The sequence below is a fragment of the Thamnophis sirtalis genome, unplaced genomic scaffold (genome assembly GCF_051295495.1).
Source record: "Thamnophis sirtalis isolate CommonGarterSnake01/CBP01778 unplaced genomic scaffold, rThaSir2_p1.2 scaffold_1, whole genome shotgun sequence".
NCBI lineage: Eukaryota > Metazoa > Chordata > Lepidosauria > Squamata > Natricidae > Thamnophis > Thamnophis sirtalis.
The window spans coordinates 88,338,961-88,353,752 of NW_028261381.1; the positions used below are offsets into that span (position 1 = coordinate 88,338,961).

Sequence of the window (14,792 nt, forward strand, 5' to 3'; positions counted from 1 at the left end):
CCAAATTTGTCTTCTTCAACTGCTGCTTCATCATTGCCACCTTTACAGATGTGAGGACTTTCATTATGAAGGAGAGATCTCAAACACCCAACCCAATTCTAACCTGTTGCAAAAGCTAGGATGAACAATGGTCTAAAGAGCAAGCAACAAGCCTCACTCCTCTAAGCAGTTTGTTAATGTTGTCAGATTACAATTGTATATAACAATAAAACAAGACAATGCGATCCTATAATCCTTGGTCAAGAGATTACATTAGCAAAGCACTCAGTAAATGGGTCATAGTAAGCCTCAGGATTTCACCAGTCACGTTTTAGAGAACGCTTCTATTCATCCAGAAGTAGACTGCTGGACATACTAAGCAGATTCCGTATACTATGTTAAAATTCTCTCAATATTTTTGAAAAAAATACTGTAATATTTATTTTATTGTTTATCATTACTGTATTAAATTAAAAGTTATATATAGACACAGAATGGAGATCCTGCACTTTTTAATAGGATCAGGACAGTCTACCACTTTCTAATCTAGTATATCAAAAAAAGATGTAAATATAGACAATTCCTGCATATTAACCTCTGACTCAAAGAATATCCCAGTTTTCCTGTGGGGTCGAGGGAGGGGTTACACATGGGATATAGTCACAGCCTGATTGGTCCATAGACTAAGGAAATTTTCTTAAATGTTCCACCTTTCCCTATTGGCTCCTAGTTTCCTCTCAGTCTTTTGGTCCAAACACTGCTTTGGCTCCTAAGTAGGAAATATTATATTGCTCAATTATTCATCAAAAATTTATTAAATATTCAATTTGATTAATTGACTACTCTAAATTCTAAATTAATTTGATGCTGCCCCCAGGGACTGTAGTTTCTGTTCCTGCCTGGCATTTCCTTCCTACTTAGCGAGGTGAGGAGCCCCGTCCGGTTCCCGGGTCAGCGGGGGTGACGGGCTCCACTCAGCAGCCATGCGGGAGCAAAGAGGAGGTTTTAAACCAGCGGGAAAGCATTCAGGGAGGAGTAGAACGAGCTGCGCTTTTAAAAAGGCAAAGCGCGGCTTCGCCAGATTGGAGCCTAGGACTTCGCCAGAGAACTACTAACAGTCGGCGTGAGCTACAATTTAAAAGGGCAAGCCGTGGATCGGAGGACCTGTTCAGCAGCATGTTCGGAGCCTCAGTCACCATTTTGATTGGCCACGTGGAGGCAGCCATTTTAGATCGCCGCATGGCCTACACCTGGGACCTGCATCGCAGCCGCTAATCGTGGCCGGCAGATCACTAACTGACACCTCCTCACCTCAGCTTCCAAGGGCCCAGGCACCGGCTGGAGCCACTAGTTAGCCATTTCCACTCCAGGGCACATGAGTAATTATGATGGCGGCAACCAGATCTGAGCACCCACAGGTCTCCTGTAAGACCCAAAGTGAGAATAGGGAAGGGGATGGTGGCAAGCTCAGACCCAGGGCCGTGACCTCCAAGCCTTTTGCCACCCAATGACTCTCCAGAGCCACAACTAGAGATGAACAGAGGCAACAATGAGCCCTGGAGAAGACAATTGCTAGAGCTAAGAGTGGGCCCAGAACTTTAGACCTGATCCTAATAACAGATCTAGGTCTCCCATCAGACCCGCCTCTATTCAATCTGGCTCTCCACCCAGGGGTTTTAGCCCTTCTTCATCTTCAGTTTCCCCTGCTAGGCCTTGCAGGCAATTGAGACAGGAGGTTTCCCCTTCTCCTCCGGCTTCCCGGGGGGTTATTGAGGGTGATGGGGAGATCCCTTGGAAGGTTCCTCTAGAGATTACCATCATTCTTCTGGATTGGCTCCCCAGGGACCCCCTGCTCCAGGCTCATCACAGGAAGACCTGGAGGATTTGGAGGCTCCTTCCTGAAAGCATAAGGAGGCTCATTTCTACAGCGATTACAAGGAGTATTGCCACAGGTCTGTCCCAGAGGGAAAAGTCCTCCCAAAGTAACAGGACCTCTCTGTTCCTCTTAGACAGGACCATACCAGGCCTGCTTCCCCTTCCATGGTCAGTGAGGGTTCCATCCTGGGTGAGGAGGCGCAGCAGGACATGGGGTTTTACACAAGGCCAGGAAGACCACTTAGGGGACCCGATGGTTCCCCAGCCTAGGGACCCAAATATGGCAATATTTTCTAATACTGCTATGAACAAGGAGGAGGTGACTGCTTCTCTATTGTTTCTAGAGGTGGTCAAAAACTAGTGGGCCTGGCCATCCACTTTTCCCAATCCAAGGAGAAGTGATATCTGTTTCTACAATATGGAGCAAGCCTTTGCTCAAGCCTTTTAACTGCCAGCAATAGACACACCCATAGCTGCCCTCGTCTTTTCTTTCTCTGTAGTGTCAGGGGATGCAGCCGACAAAATGAAGCTGGAGGACAAGCAGGCGGAGCTTACTTTACATAAGAACTTTAATGCTTTCGCCTGGGAGATTAAATCTGCCGCTGCGGCTTCTTACTTTAACTGCATGGCCGTTATGTGGCTCCGCCAACTACAGGACCGCATTCTGATCCAAGATGAGCGGCTGTTACAGGACATCACCAAAATTATAGCTGCCACACAGTTCTCTGCCGATGCTATCCTGGACTCCATTAAATTTGCTTCCAGGACGATTTCCACCTCAGTGACCTCTAGATGTTTACTTTGGTTACGCAGCTGGCAGATGGACAACAAGACTAAATGGAATCTGACGGCTGCCCTGTACACGGGAACCAACCTCTTTGGGGAGGCACTAGATCCAATCCTTATAGAGAATAAGGATAAGAAAAAGGTTCTTCCCTCAAATGCCAAGAAACCAGATTCTCGTCCAACACCATACTGTAGGCCCTCTTCTAGGGCGCCAGAACCAGAACAACAGCAGAGCTACCATCCTTACAGATCCAATAGGCAGTACCAACACCCCTTTTATCAGGACAGGAGTAGGTACCAGTGCCAATCCAGGCAGCCCTTTCGTGGGGGGGGGATAGCCACCCCTTCTGCAAAAGGAAATGACTCCAATCTGGATCTTCCCATAGGCGGCTGCCTGGCGGTATTCGCGGATCAGTGGGATTGGATAACCTCTGATGCCTGGGTCAGATTCACGGTCAGGAACGGTCTCCGGCTAGAGTTCTTCTCCCTTCCCCCAACTTTTTTTCCGGACTTTCCCTCCATCCTGGGACCCGGAAAGACACCACCTGATGGACCTCGCCATAAATCATCTGCTGGTCATTTGGGGTGGTAGAACCTGTCCCATGGGCGGAACTTGGGTTCAGTCACTATTCCAACCTGTTCATGGTCCTGAAGAGCTCGGGGGGCTGGAGGCCGATTCTGGATCTCAAGCACCTGAACTGATTCATCATTTATAGGCGATTCAAAATGTCGTCCCTCAGGTCCATTCTCCAAGGGATCCATTGGGGGGATTACCTGGCCTCTGTGGACCTCACAGAGGTCTACCTTCACATCCCAATTCTGCTGGATCACAGATACCTATGGTTCTCCCATGGAGATCACCATTACCAGTACGGAGCTTTGCCCTTTGGCCTAGCCTCAGCCCCTCACATGTTCATGAAGGTCCTGGCAGATTGCTGACTCACCTGATGGGCTACAAGCTGATGCAGGGTCATTGGACAGTCTCAGACCTGTGCCACAAGATAAACTGGCTAGAGCTGAAGGTGGCCGGCCTAGCCCTCCAACACTTCAAAGACTTGATCATAGGGCATTACATACTTCTCCTGACAGACAATGTTGCCACAAAAGCCCACATAAATCATCAGGGGGTACCCATTCTCAGAGCCTCTGGCTAGAGGAGCTGAAACTCGGACATTGGGCGGAGAGACACTTAATATCTTTGACCTTGGAGCACATCTAGGGCAAAGCCAACCATTAGGCCGACTGGCTGACTAGCGCAACAGTCGACAATGGCAAGTGGCAGCTCCAACCCGAGTTATTCCAGAAGATATGCCTCCAGTTCGGCACCCCACTGGTTGACTTGTTCACCACACTAGCAAATGCCCAACTGCTGAGATTCTTCTCCCGATTCCAGACCAGAACCATGGAGGGCACGGACGCTTTCAGGAGCAGATGGCCTCCAGGCCTATTATACGCCTTCCCCCCTCTCCCATGATACCGGGGACCCTGAGGAAGGTAGTAGCAGAGAGGGCACACATCATCATGCTGGCTCCGTATTGATCCAGATGGCCTCAGTTTGCAGGTGTCATCCTTTAAGCTTGAGGAAACTGGGAGCCAATAGGGAATGGTGAAACATTTAAGAAAAATCCCTCAGTCTATGGATCAATCAGGCTGTAACCCCACCCTCTCCTCTACAGAAAAGACACGTTCAGGAAAGGACCAACGTTCTTTCCACTGCATGTCCCAATAGCACACAATATATGCTGCCTTTAAATTGTTTTATTGTATTAGTGAGGATAATTAGCTCAGTAATGGCTTGCATTCTTCATCTGCCACAAGGAACTACATCAATAATTACTCTGAAAATTCTGAATTGAGTCCAGCAGCCTCTTGGGATTATGTGGAGTTTTGCATGAATTGGTCATAAAATGTGCTTCATCTAAGTGAAGCATGGCAACATCTAATGTTTGTATAGTATTATTTTCAGCAAACTGTGTTTTTCTATTGTTGTGACTTAGATGAAATTCAGAGCACATTTTATAACCAATTCATGCAAAACTCCACGTAATCCCAAGGGGTTCACATACTTTTTCTTGCAACTGTACTTGCACAGAAAAATGAACACATAACTCCTAGGCTGGACTACAGTGTACATTGATCACAAAATATGGTTCAGACATTTTTCAGGTAATCAAAAAAATTGTCTAATTTGCTTTGTAGAAGTTCAGAAACCCTTTATTCTAAGGGGATAGGGTCTAAATCCAAATCTCTACCTAGCAAACCAATTCTTTACATGTCCCATGGTCTTCCTCTCACCAGATATCAACAAACAGTTCTAACATGATTTGGTGGATCTGAAAGTTGACATGGTAGCATCTAATCAGTTAATCAGGTTTAGTAAATTTTTCTCTCCTCTGGAAAAGCAGTATTTAGAATTTTAGGAGATTCTTTAAAAAGATGATTTATGATATACAATTTAACTGTTATGAAATTAAAATAAAGCATCTGGATATTAATAATTTAAAAATTATGCTGGTTTATTATGGTAATATAGTTTTCATTTAGTTTAAAACCTTCAAAATTTCAAGAAAGAGTCTTTAAATTTGAAAGGGGAAAATTGCTTTCTTTTTTTCTTCCTGTACAAAGCCCAAAGAAAATGAAGTTGTTAATTTCTAGTTAATGAAAAGCAGACTTTTCAGGTTTATAATCAAATGGCAGCAAAGTCACAGAAAATACAAATGGGGAAATGTTTAGATATGGTAACAAAGGCAGAACCATTTAAAAGCTCCAATTTTCTAAATAAGATCTTACAGATCCATAAAACATTGTTTTAACATTCCTACTAAAGTGAAAGGATTAAACAGAAATAACTGCTATTGGAACAGTCCTATAATATATTGCTTTAACATCTGTTGTTCCAAATACGTCTGATAATAATCTGATAAAATCATTAATTGTAGTTGGAAATTTGTTTTATTATTTAGCAAAACTATTTCCTGTCACTCTTTCTATTCCATTTCCTTGAAAACTGGTTGGAGTAATATTTAAACTGTTGGATTTGTGTGGAGACCAAGGTCCTAATTTACCCTCAGGCATAGAAGTCCACATAGGAGAAGTATTATGTATACTCTTATTGTAAAAAGTAGGATATAAATGTAATTAATAAACATATATAATTTTGTACAAGTAGAAAAGCATTGCATTCTTCCATAGATAACCATTTTTGGAATAATAAAATGTTGGGGCTTATTCATATCTGATACAGTTGTTGAGGATTTTGTTCTTGTAGAATTTTCAATGAGGACTCTGTTCTCATTTGGGAAAGCAGATTCCTTTGCAGTGCAAATTAATACATTTTTCTGGAAGCTTACAATGTAATTACACTTTATATTAAATAAAAATATTCTGGTTTGGCTAAAATGTTGAATATTGTTTGAACATATTGTTTATTTATTTTTCTTCTTGACACAAGTTTCAAGCAAAAATGATTGCTATGGAGGAAGAAAAGGTAATATGAACACTTGTGTAATTTACTTGTTCAATTAATGAATGTACAATTAGCGTTTGAGTATTTAAGTGCTTTGTATGGAAGGTACTAGCAGGGGCTCATTTCTTACTTTCCAATAGGAATGTGTATAATAACTGATAAGTTGCACTAAGAATATTGATGGCCTTTCAACAGAGCTTCCCAAATGTTCATGAATATGATTTTAGAAGGAAACATCAGCTATATTCCTAAGAGTACATGAAATGCTTCAATGAATCTAGGCTACCATTATAATATTTTAAAAAATGATTTGGGGTTTATTTATAGTTTAGGGTCTATTTAAAAAAAAAACATTCTACATTTAAACTCCAATGGATTCTTAAAAATAGTATGTATGTTACTATAAAAATTGATTTGTGAGATGGGAAGCTAAATAAATTCAATAAATAAATAAATTGGTACTAATAAACCAGCCATTTGAGATTTCAGTCAAAATACAGTCTGAAGAAATAATTATGCAATGTTTGGATTGTTGAAGTTTATATGTAATTACTTGATAAAGCTAATTTTTTGCAGGTTACTATAAAATAGTAGAATGTGTGAATATAATTCAGAAGCTGACGGCCTATTGTGCTATTTAAAGTGCCATATATTAAAAGTAAAAATATCAGATTTTGCAAAACAAAACAAAACAAAAAATAAAGTTGGGGTAATAATTTCCTTGCATATTAAGACAGAATCAGTACAACAGAAAATCCCATTCAGTAACTGTATTCAATACAGAAAAGCATAAGCATCTGTAACTGGCTACAGTGATGGAAAAGTGACTTGTCTGACATCACAATACAAATTCTGTCTTTATATATTTGTATAGTAGCATTTAAATTACAGAGTTTACATCATGACGTCCTTATACACATTGTATTAGTTATTCTCCATGGAATTCCTTGGGAACTTTCTCAAGTATGTGTGCTTACAAAATAATCATACACAGCTATATTCAGTCTATTATTATTTATATATAATGATAAATAAATTTTAGAAGTCTTATTCAAGAAGGGCATGATGTAAGAAATATTTCTTTGAAGGGAAAACACCTGCTTGCTGTGGAATCAAAAGAAAGAGAAGTGGAAGGGCTGAAAGAAACATTTAAAAACTTGCAGGTACATTAACATTGAATTCAAGATTTATTTATTTAGATCCTGTCTCTATAGAGTACAACAGCGAAAACTATTCATGATGGGTGTAGCGAATCTGATTTTGCTGGTTAAATGAAAAATAATATAGTATGAATCCCTACTCTTTTCTCAGTCATATGATTAGTAGGTTTATTTTTTATTCATGTGTTTCCTGTGTTAGATTGAAAAGATTTGTTCTGCAAAGGGCTAAGGAAAACAACCTACTTACTAAAAAAAATATCTTCCCATTGTCAGTCACAACAAAATGTTCAAATGTTAAATAACTTTCATGGAATCTTTGATCTTGGAAGCTTTTGCTATGGTCAACTTATATAAACTGCAACAAATGTACAACTGATTAGAATGAGAGCCAGTAACAGGATGCTCCTCTACAAAACAGTGTACACCAGTGGTGTCAAACTCAAGGCCTGGGAGCTGGATTTGGCCCATGGAGTGCTTATATCTGGCCCGCGAGGCTGTCCTGGAAACAGTGAAGGACTGCTTCACTGTTTCTCTGCCAGTGAAAACGGAGCCTGTTTTCTCCAGCAGAGTGCTAGAGCTGTCACAGGCGCCCCTGACATAAGTGACATTGAGCTGGCCATGCCCACCATGGCCACATCCACTCTGGCCTCCTGAGGTCAAACACAATCCTAATGTGGCCCTCAATGAAATTGAGTTTGACATCTCTGATGTTCCCAAATACATACAATAAATGCAGAAATATATAACAGTACATGCGTTAACATATATTTTGTAGGTTTTGAAACTGTAATCATGGCTTATTGTGGCTGTAATTTTTCTGTCAGCATGGAAATACAAGAAATTCTTATGATTTCTAATATCAGATGTTTTATTCTTCATACTGGGAGATATTGGATCACTATTTCTTTCAAGAACAATTAACTTATCACTATGTAAATGCTCTTCAAGGCAGTGTTCTAATGGGTTAAGTCCAAAAAATGCCAATCTCTTAAAATTTCATTTTTTCTCACTTCTTTGAAAAGTCATAGAATCTATCTATTCTCCACCACCAGATTTGAAAGGATGATGTTTTGTGACATATCTCTGTCATGTTAGAGCTTGTTCTGATAAATTTTGAACATAGCATAATTCTATTCTCAAAGAAAAAAAGGTCATACGCATGACTTGATCAGAATCAGACACACAACCTCTGTCATGAATGATACCTAGCACATCATTTCTTGCACATTGTTGGCTCAATGTATTACAATATAACAGCTTTCTTTTTGAACTGTAGATATATTCTGATCTATACAGGTGGTAATGGTAAGATATTGGGTTTGTTGTTTGTTTACTATTTATCACAAAGTCCATGTATTCATTCAGTGTCAGGTTTCCTCCTAGATCTCCCTCTCAGAGGCTACAGTATATCTTCCTTCAACTGTCCTACTAGTTGCTCTGTTTCTTTTCTCCTTTTACTCTAATTCTCTCCCCTGTTTCTGGAGAGAGGGGGGGAGAAGAGAGCACAGAAAGAAAACAATTGACTGAAATACTGCAGTGTGTTCAGCACAATTTGACTTTCTTCTGGATCTGCTTAGTCGAACACTCACTGCTTCTCCATTGGGGGCAGAATGTTTCTCAAGATTTTCTTCTCTGTCCTTCTCCAGAGATGAGGGCTTTGTCACTGACAGCTGATTCCCCCCTTCCCTTTTGGGATCTTGGGTGGAGTTCTAACTCATTTATAGAATCTGTCCCTGGATTTTTCTTCTCCCTTCTTGACCAGAAACTTACAACTCTGCACACTTAACTTCTCTCTCGACGTTTATCCACTTTGTTCACTTCATGCATAGACTTTTCCTCTCTTCTCATTTTCTCTCTACTTTTTATCTAGACTGGCAGCAACCAAGGAGGTGAGTTCACCCCAGAATTCTAGTTCCTAACACCCATATATCAGGCTGGACCAATGGGACACCTTTCTCAGAATCTTCCCACATCACCTCTAGCAAGGAGCCTAGTCAGCCCATCAGACTTTGTGATGGCAGAGCTACTTTTCAAGGCTAAAACTGAACTGCTTTTACTCACCAAGTATTGTATGCTGACTCACACCAGCCGAACAACAATCATGCCAAGCCTATATGCCACAGAGTGGTACAGGATATATGTAGATCTCCAAGTAGTTCTGCCTGGACAATAAGAACCACGTAGCTAAAAAAGCCTCAGTTAACTTCAATGCATCAGTAAGATCTTTCTATCTTTTGTCTTTTTACTATTTTTTACATTTGAGAATGAATACAAATCTGTTTAACAGTAAACTGAAGACAAAAAACACATAGTGTAAATCAAAACACTTGGTTCATATTTGGGAAAGCCAGAACTACAAGTTGAGATTTCTAATCATCTTCCATAGAAGCAAGGTTTTTCCTGTGATGGAAAGATTCCGAATCTGAAGCTCTGAGAGCTGAACATCTCAAAGAATCTCTAAATACTAAAGCATATTAACTGATTCTGAATGGACAAAGGCAATGCCTTCAATTTATAAAATATTTCTATAGGTTGTGATCAGAAGCAAGTCTTCATAAGTCTGATTGTGTTTGGACTGCTTTCAGCTGAACCATAAATCTGATTGATGTAATAAATGTAGAATTTTTTCAAGCCAGATAAAATCAAGCATAGATTCTTCTCATAGACTAAGATCATATTCCTCTGAGGTCTATTGATTAAAATGTGATTTTCTTGTAGGTGTCTATTATGGGAAAATAATCTTCAATTCACTCTAGCTAAATTGCTTAGAATGCACATTATTGTGATCATTTTAAAAAGCTAATCAAACCTTGGATAGTATAAGAAAAGCTAAATATGGCTAATTAACTGTTACTGATAAAAGTAAAGTTAAATCAAAATATGATGAAAACTTTAGGAAATATTATATTTATTTCATGCTCTACCCTTATTCCAGTGAATTCATGTGTTTTATTCATGAGATGGAGCTCACAAATTCATGTAATATTTAAAGAGATTGCAGTCTTCAAATTTTGAGAACTCCTAGTTTAGAGATAGCTTTACAAAAATGAAAAGCTCTTTCTCAAGAAGGCAGTAAGGTAGAACAGATATAATTTTAGCAATCTTTAAGAAACAATAGTAGGGTGGACAAGATCTGAAACATTTCCACTTTAAATACCAGTTCCCCATTCATTCAAATAATATTTGGGATCAATAAAAATGATACTGAGTGAGAACATAAAGGAAATTGTTGATTTCTGACAACCAAAGAAAGACTTACTTTTTTGTGACGTTTCAATCTTCTTGGTGAAACAAGAACTGTTCCGCTGCAGCTCTGAATACAGAATTTTAGAAGTCATCTCTTATATGAACATCTTATCTTGCTCTTTTTATTTTTGAAGTAGACGTAAAATGATTATTGCAATTTGTGAATTGCAATATAAATCCAGTTGTATCTGGAACTTAATCCTGAAGTAAGTAATTTTTTTCTTGCCAACAAGAATAAAACTTCATAGAGACACTTGTTTAAAACTCCCAAAATGTTTATGCTAGAATAATTAAATTTAGATTAAAATGCTTACTTTATAGAAATTATTACCTGGATGTTTTCTTCTGTTTTAAGTTTAAGAAAAACAAAATCTGTGAAGCAAAAAAGTAAAAAGGATACATATATGAAACCAGAGTAACTTCTCACTATTAAATATTTATATCCAAATGTTAAGCTACACCTTGACATGAATATAGGAAATTTTACTAAACATTTATCTTTTAAGCATTATTTATTTATGTCCTTTCTTTTTACTCTGCCACAATGGGAAAATGTTATCTGCCATTAATTCTGTACTGATTACTCTTTTCCCATTAACTTTATAAATAGCTTGGTTATTTTGATGTCATTCTTTGTTTATTTAATAATCCAGTTAATGCTGAGATTATTGTAAAAGCAAATTCCTTCACATTGTTGACCTTCTGTGCAAAAGGCTGAAAGAATTTGTTATGCCCTGCTCAATTCATGACACAGCAGAAGTGATATATAGTGTACTTCATGGTTGGGTGAGCATGTTACATAGTTTTAAAGTAATAAATGCTCCCTTGCTTTTCTTAACTAAGATAAACTTGGGAAAAAAATCAACTAGTGGTGGAATCTTATTTAAACTGATTATAACAAAGTCTTTGGAGTGAAATACTTCTAATTTTGCAGCTCAGTTGCACTTAAAGTAGTTCACATATTCTATAATATAGAACATATTTGGATATCAGAAAACATACGGAATCACTTCTTTTCTTTGCTGATCAGGAAAGTTATCAGGCTTCTTTTATTCAGCATAGAAACATACTCTTATGTAATTCTGATAGCAGAAACTATAAGCAGATGGTTTTACAAAAACTGTTGAGAACCTGCACTTATCTTCCCTGTTACAACATAGATATTAACAAAATCCCACTTACTAGCAAGGGAAGGAGCTGCTGCTCCAATGCATGTTGTTTCCTTCTTGCCCTATTTGTTCTTTGTTTCTAAGCACATGGACTAGAGAAATCTTATTTTTCAATTTAAGAATAAAAAATATCTGAAATATAGATTAATTATTATTTTATTGACACAACTGACATTTATTCTGGTGAATGGGTTTAGCTTTAGCTTTCTTTGAACATATCATTTGTGGAGATATTGGCTTGTAATCTTGCAGCTGCTGATCACAATATAGGATTGATGGTACTAATAGTCTGCCAAGTTTAATGCAAAAATGTGAAAGGTTGGTCATCCATATGTCCATCTTGTATCCTACCCTATTCTACCCAACCCTGTCCTGTCCATTTATTTTTCTATGATTCCAAATTTGGAATTATTTTTCCTTGTTTCAGATTGTTTATAGATACTATATGTTAACAAAACTAGTTGTAATTCTGGTCCTGGAGAAACTTGTTTTGAAAATTCTGCAAGTCAAGAATTATCTATCCATCCTTGATAATTATTCATTGTTGTTTAACGAGCGTTATTTATATATTCTTCTCTTACTTTATGGCTGCTGAATTTGCTCAGGAGACTTGGCAAGGAATTGGTAAAAACTTTTCCGAATATCCAGATGTAGTTAGAGTACAAATATTATAATCTGTGTTGTTGCATGCTGGTTGGGACTGACAGAAATTTGAGTACAGCAGTATCTCATTGCCACAAATTAATTTAGCATTTCAGTGTTATACAACTGAAAATATTCAAGCAGATATTTTTTTCCAATCAAGAAAGTTAATGCATGGAAAATCATAAGATTCTTGAATAAAATTTTCATGACTGACATTTAAAAAACATAAATTATTATCTTTGCTTCATCAATATGCATAAAGTATGAAAGGAGAGAAAAATATTTATTCATTAAATTTGTTTGCTCGCTATGGGTTGACTTTTTCAACTTCTGAAATTTCTTTATCATGAGTTCTGCATTTATGATGGACTTGTTTTGTCACTGATTCTTTATTTATTTATTTTAATCACAAAAGAGAAGACTTGGTTGTGCGTAATAGCTTGCTAGCTGATAGACTTTGGTACTAACCCCGCTCAAAATATTAAATTTGTAATCATTTCCTAAAAATAGCATAATGACAAATAATTGTTAATTGATATTAAATGCATTAACATAATTAAGTATGCTAATTAAATATTGATAAAACTATTTGTTTTTATTATAACAGATTTCAAAATATACGTTGCAAAAGAAGCTTAATGAAATGGTAAGTGCTATAAGGAAAAATAGAATATTAATCTCTTGTTGAATGAATGAAAATTCTATTCATATGAGATCATTAGACTCATATATAGGTGTTATTTTGGAAGCATAACTCTTCCTCTGGTCATGAAAGAAAAAGCTGAACTGTATAACAAACATTTTGCATTTTATGTGAAGTAATCGTAATTAAGAACTCTTGCAACATTTAGATTATACATATATCACTGACATTGGCTGGTAGGCAACTCAAGCAGCTTTTTATTGACTGCTACGGTAATATTTCTAAAATTATTTATCCAAGAAGTATTTGATTTTTTTGTTCTTGTGAAATTCTCATTTGTGTATTCTCATTTACCACCTTTCTTTGTAAAATAGAAATATTTTTAATAGCAAGAGGATACAGGAACTAAAGTGATGTGCCTTGATGAATCTTATTTTCCATTTGGAAGGCAGTATTTATAACTAAAATATGCATACAATTTTATTTGAATTTTCAGTTTAAAAAAGGGAATATAAAATACTGTAGTGTTCCTCTTCTTCCACTATTATGCAGAAAAATAAGAGTCATGAACAGTCCACTCTGAATCATGCTTCAATTTAAAGAGAGCTTTTCAAACTGCTAAGCTTGATTGACTAAAAGCTGTGAAAATTCTGCTGCTGCTCAACTGGAAAGAACAAAGATAATATTGTCAGACCATTATAAACTGTTATTTTAATTAAGAAGCTCAAAACTAGAGTCCAGTTTAGCCTTAAGTACCATGACATTTGTACAGAAAGTCATCTTCAACGCTACAGTGGTTTAACACAAAATATGGTGAAATTGAATAATATGTCCTTTGACCTGAGAGATAAGGCTACAAGTTAAAGATCAAAGGCAATGTAAAATGTGTTTATCCTATTTCACTTTTAAGTTAGATTCTTTATTTAAGTTGTGTTCTACTACTCACACTCATACACGCAAAGATATGGCTCTTATATATTTTAATTCTTAATTTTATAAATAAAACTTTATTTCACTTTTACTTTTAATGATTCAGATATAAAGTAGATTTGGAACTTATTTGATAATTTCTTAATATGTTAGAGTAGAATAGAATAGAATAGAATAACAGAGTTGGAAGGGACCCTGGCGGTCTTCTAGTCCAACCCCCTGCTTAAGCAGCAAAGCCTACACCACTTCAGACAAATGGTTATGCAACATCTTCTTAAAAACTTCCAGTGTTGGAGTATTCACAACTTCTGGAGACAAGCTGTTCTATGATTAATTGTTCTAACTGTCAGGAAATTTCTCCTTAGTTCTAAGTTGCTTCTCTCCTTGATTAGTTTTCACACATTCTTGTTCTACCCTCAGGTGCCTTGGAGAATAGTTTGACTCGCTCTTCTTTGTGGCAACCCCTGAGATATTGGAACACTGCTATCATGTCACCCCCTAGTCCTTTTTCATTAAACTAGACATACTCAGTTCCTGCAGCTGTTCTTCATATGTTTAGCCTTCAGTCCCCTAATCATCTTTGTTGCTCTTCTCTGCACTCTTTCTAGAGTCTCAAGTAAAATAAAGATGATAAAATCTGATATTTACAAAATACGTTCTGAATCATACAAGTGCTTCGGCCTAGTGATGGTTTGAAATCATACTTTAATGATGAAGACAATTTTCCCCATACTAGTTGAATACCTATGGAAAGCAAACATGTTGGCAGGATACCATTCTGATACAACCAGATGTTCAATAAAGCATAAAGCTGGCCTTTGAAGTATGGTAACAACTCCCTTACTGATTAAGTCTGTTTTTGCTTTTCTGATAAGAATAAAACTGTAACAAGA

At 37.3% G+C, this 14,792-nt stretch overlaps 1 protein-coding gene across 1 annotated transcript in view; it reads left to right on the forward strand.

Annotated features, from left to right (window-relative positions):
• CCDC73 (coiled-coil domain containing 73) overlaps window positions 1–14,792 on the forward strand; it is a 74,751-nt gene that overhangs the window by 33,615 nt on the left and 26,344 nt on the right. The window contains exons 5-7 of the mRNA XM_087718529.1: window positions 6,092–6,127; window positions 7,195–7,269; window positions 12,934–12,972. Coding sequence (XP_087574655.1) covers window positions 6,092–6,127; window positions 7,195–7,269; window positions 12,934–12,972 — 150 coding nt within the window. The remainder of the gene's footprint in view (window positions 1–6,091; window positions 6,128–7,194; window positions 7,270–12,933; window positions 12,973–14,792) is intronic.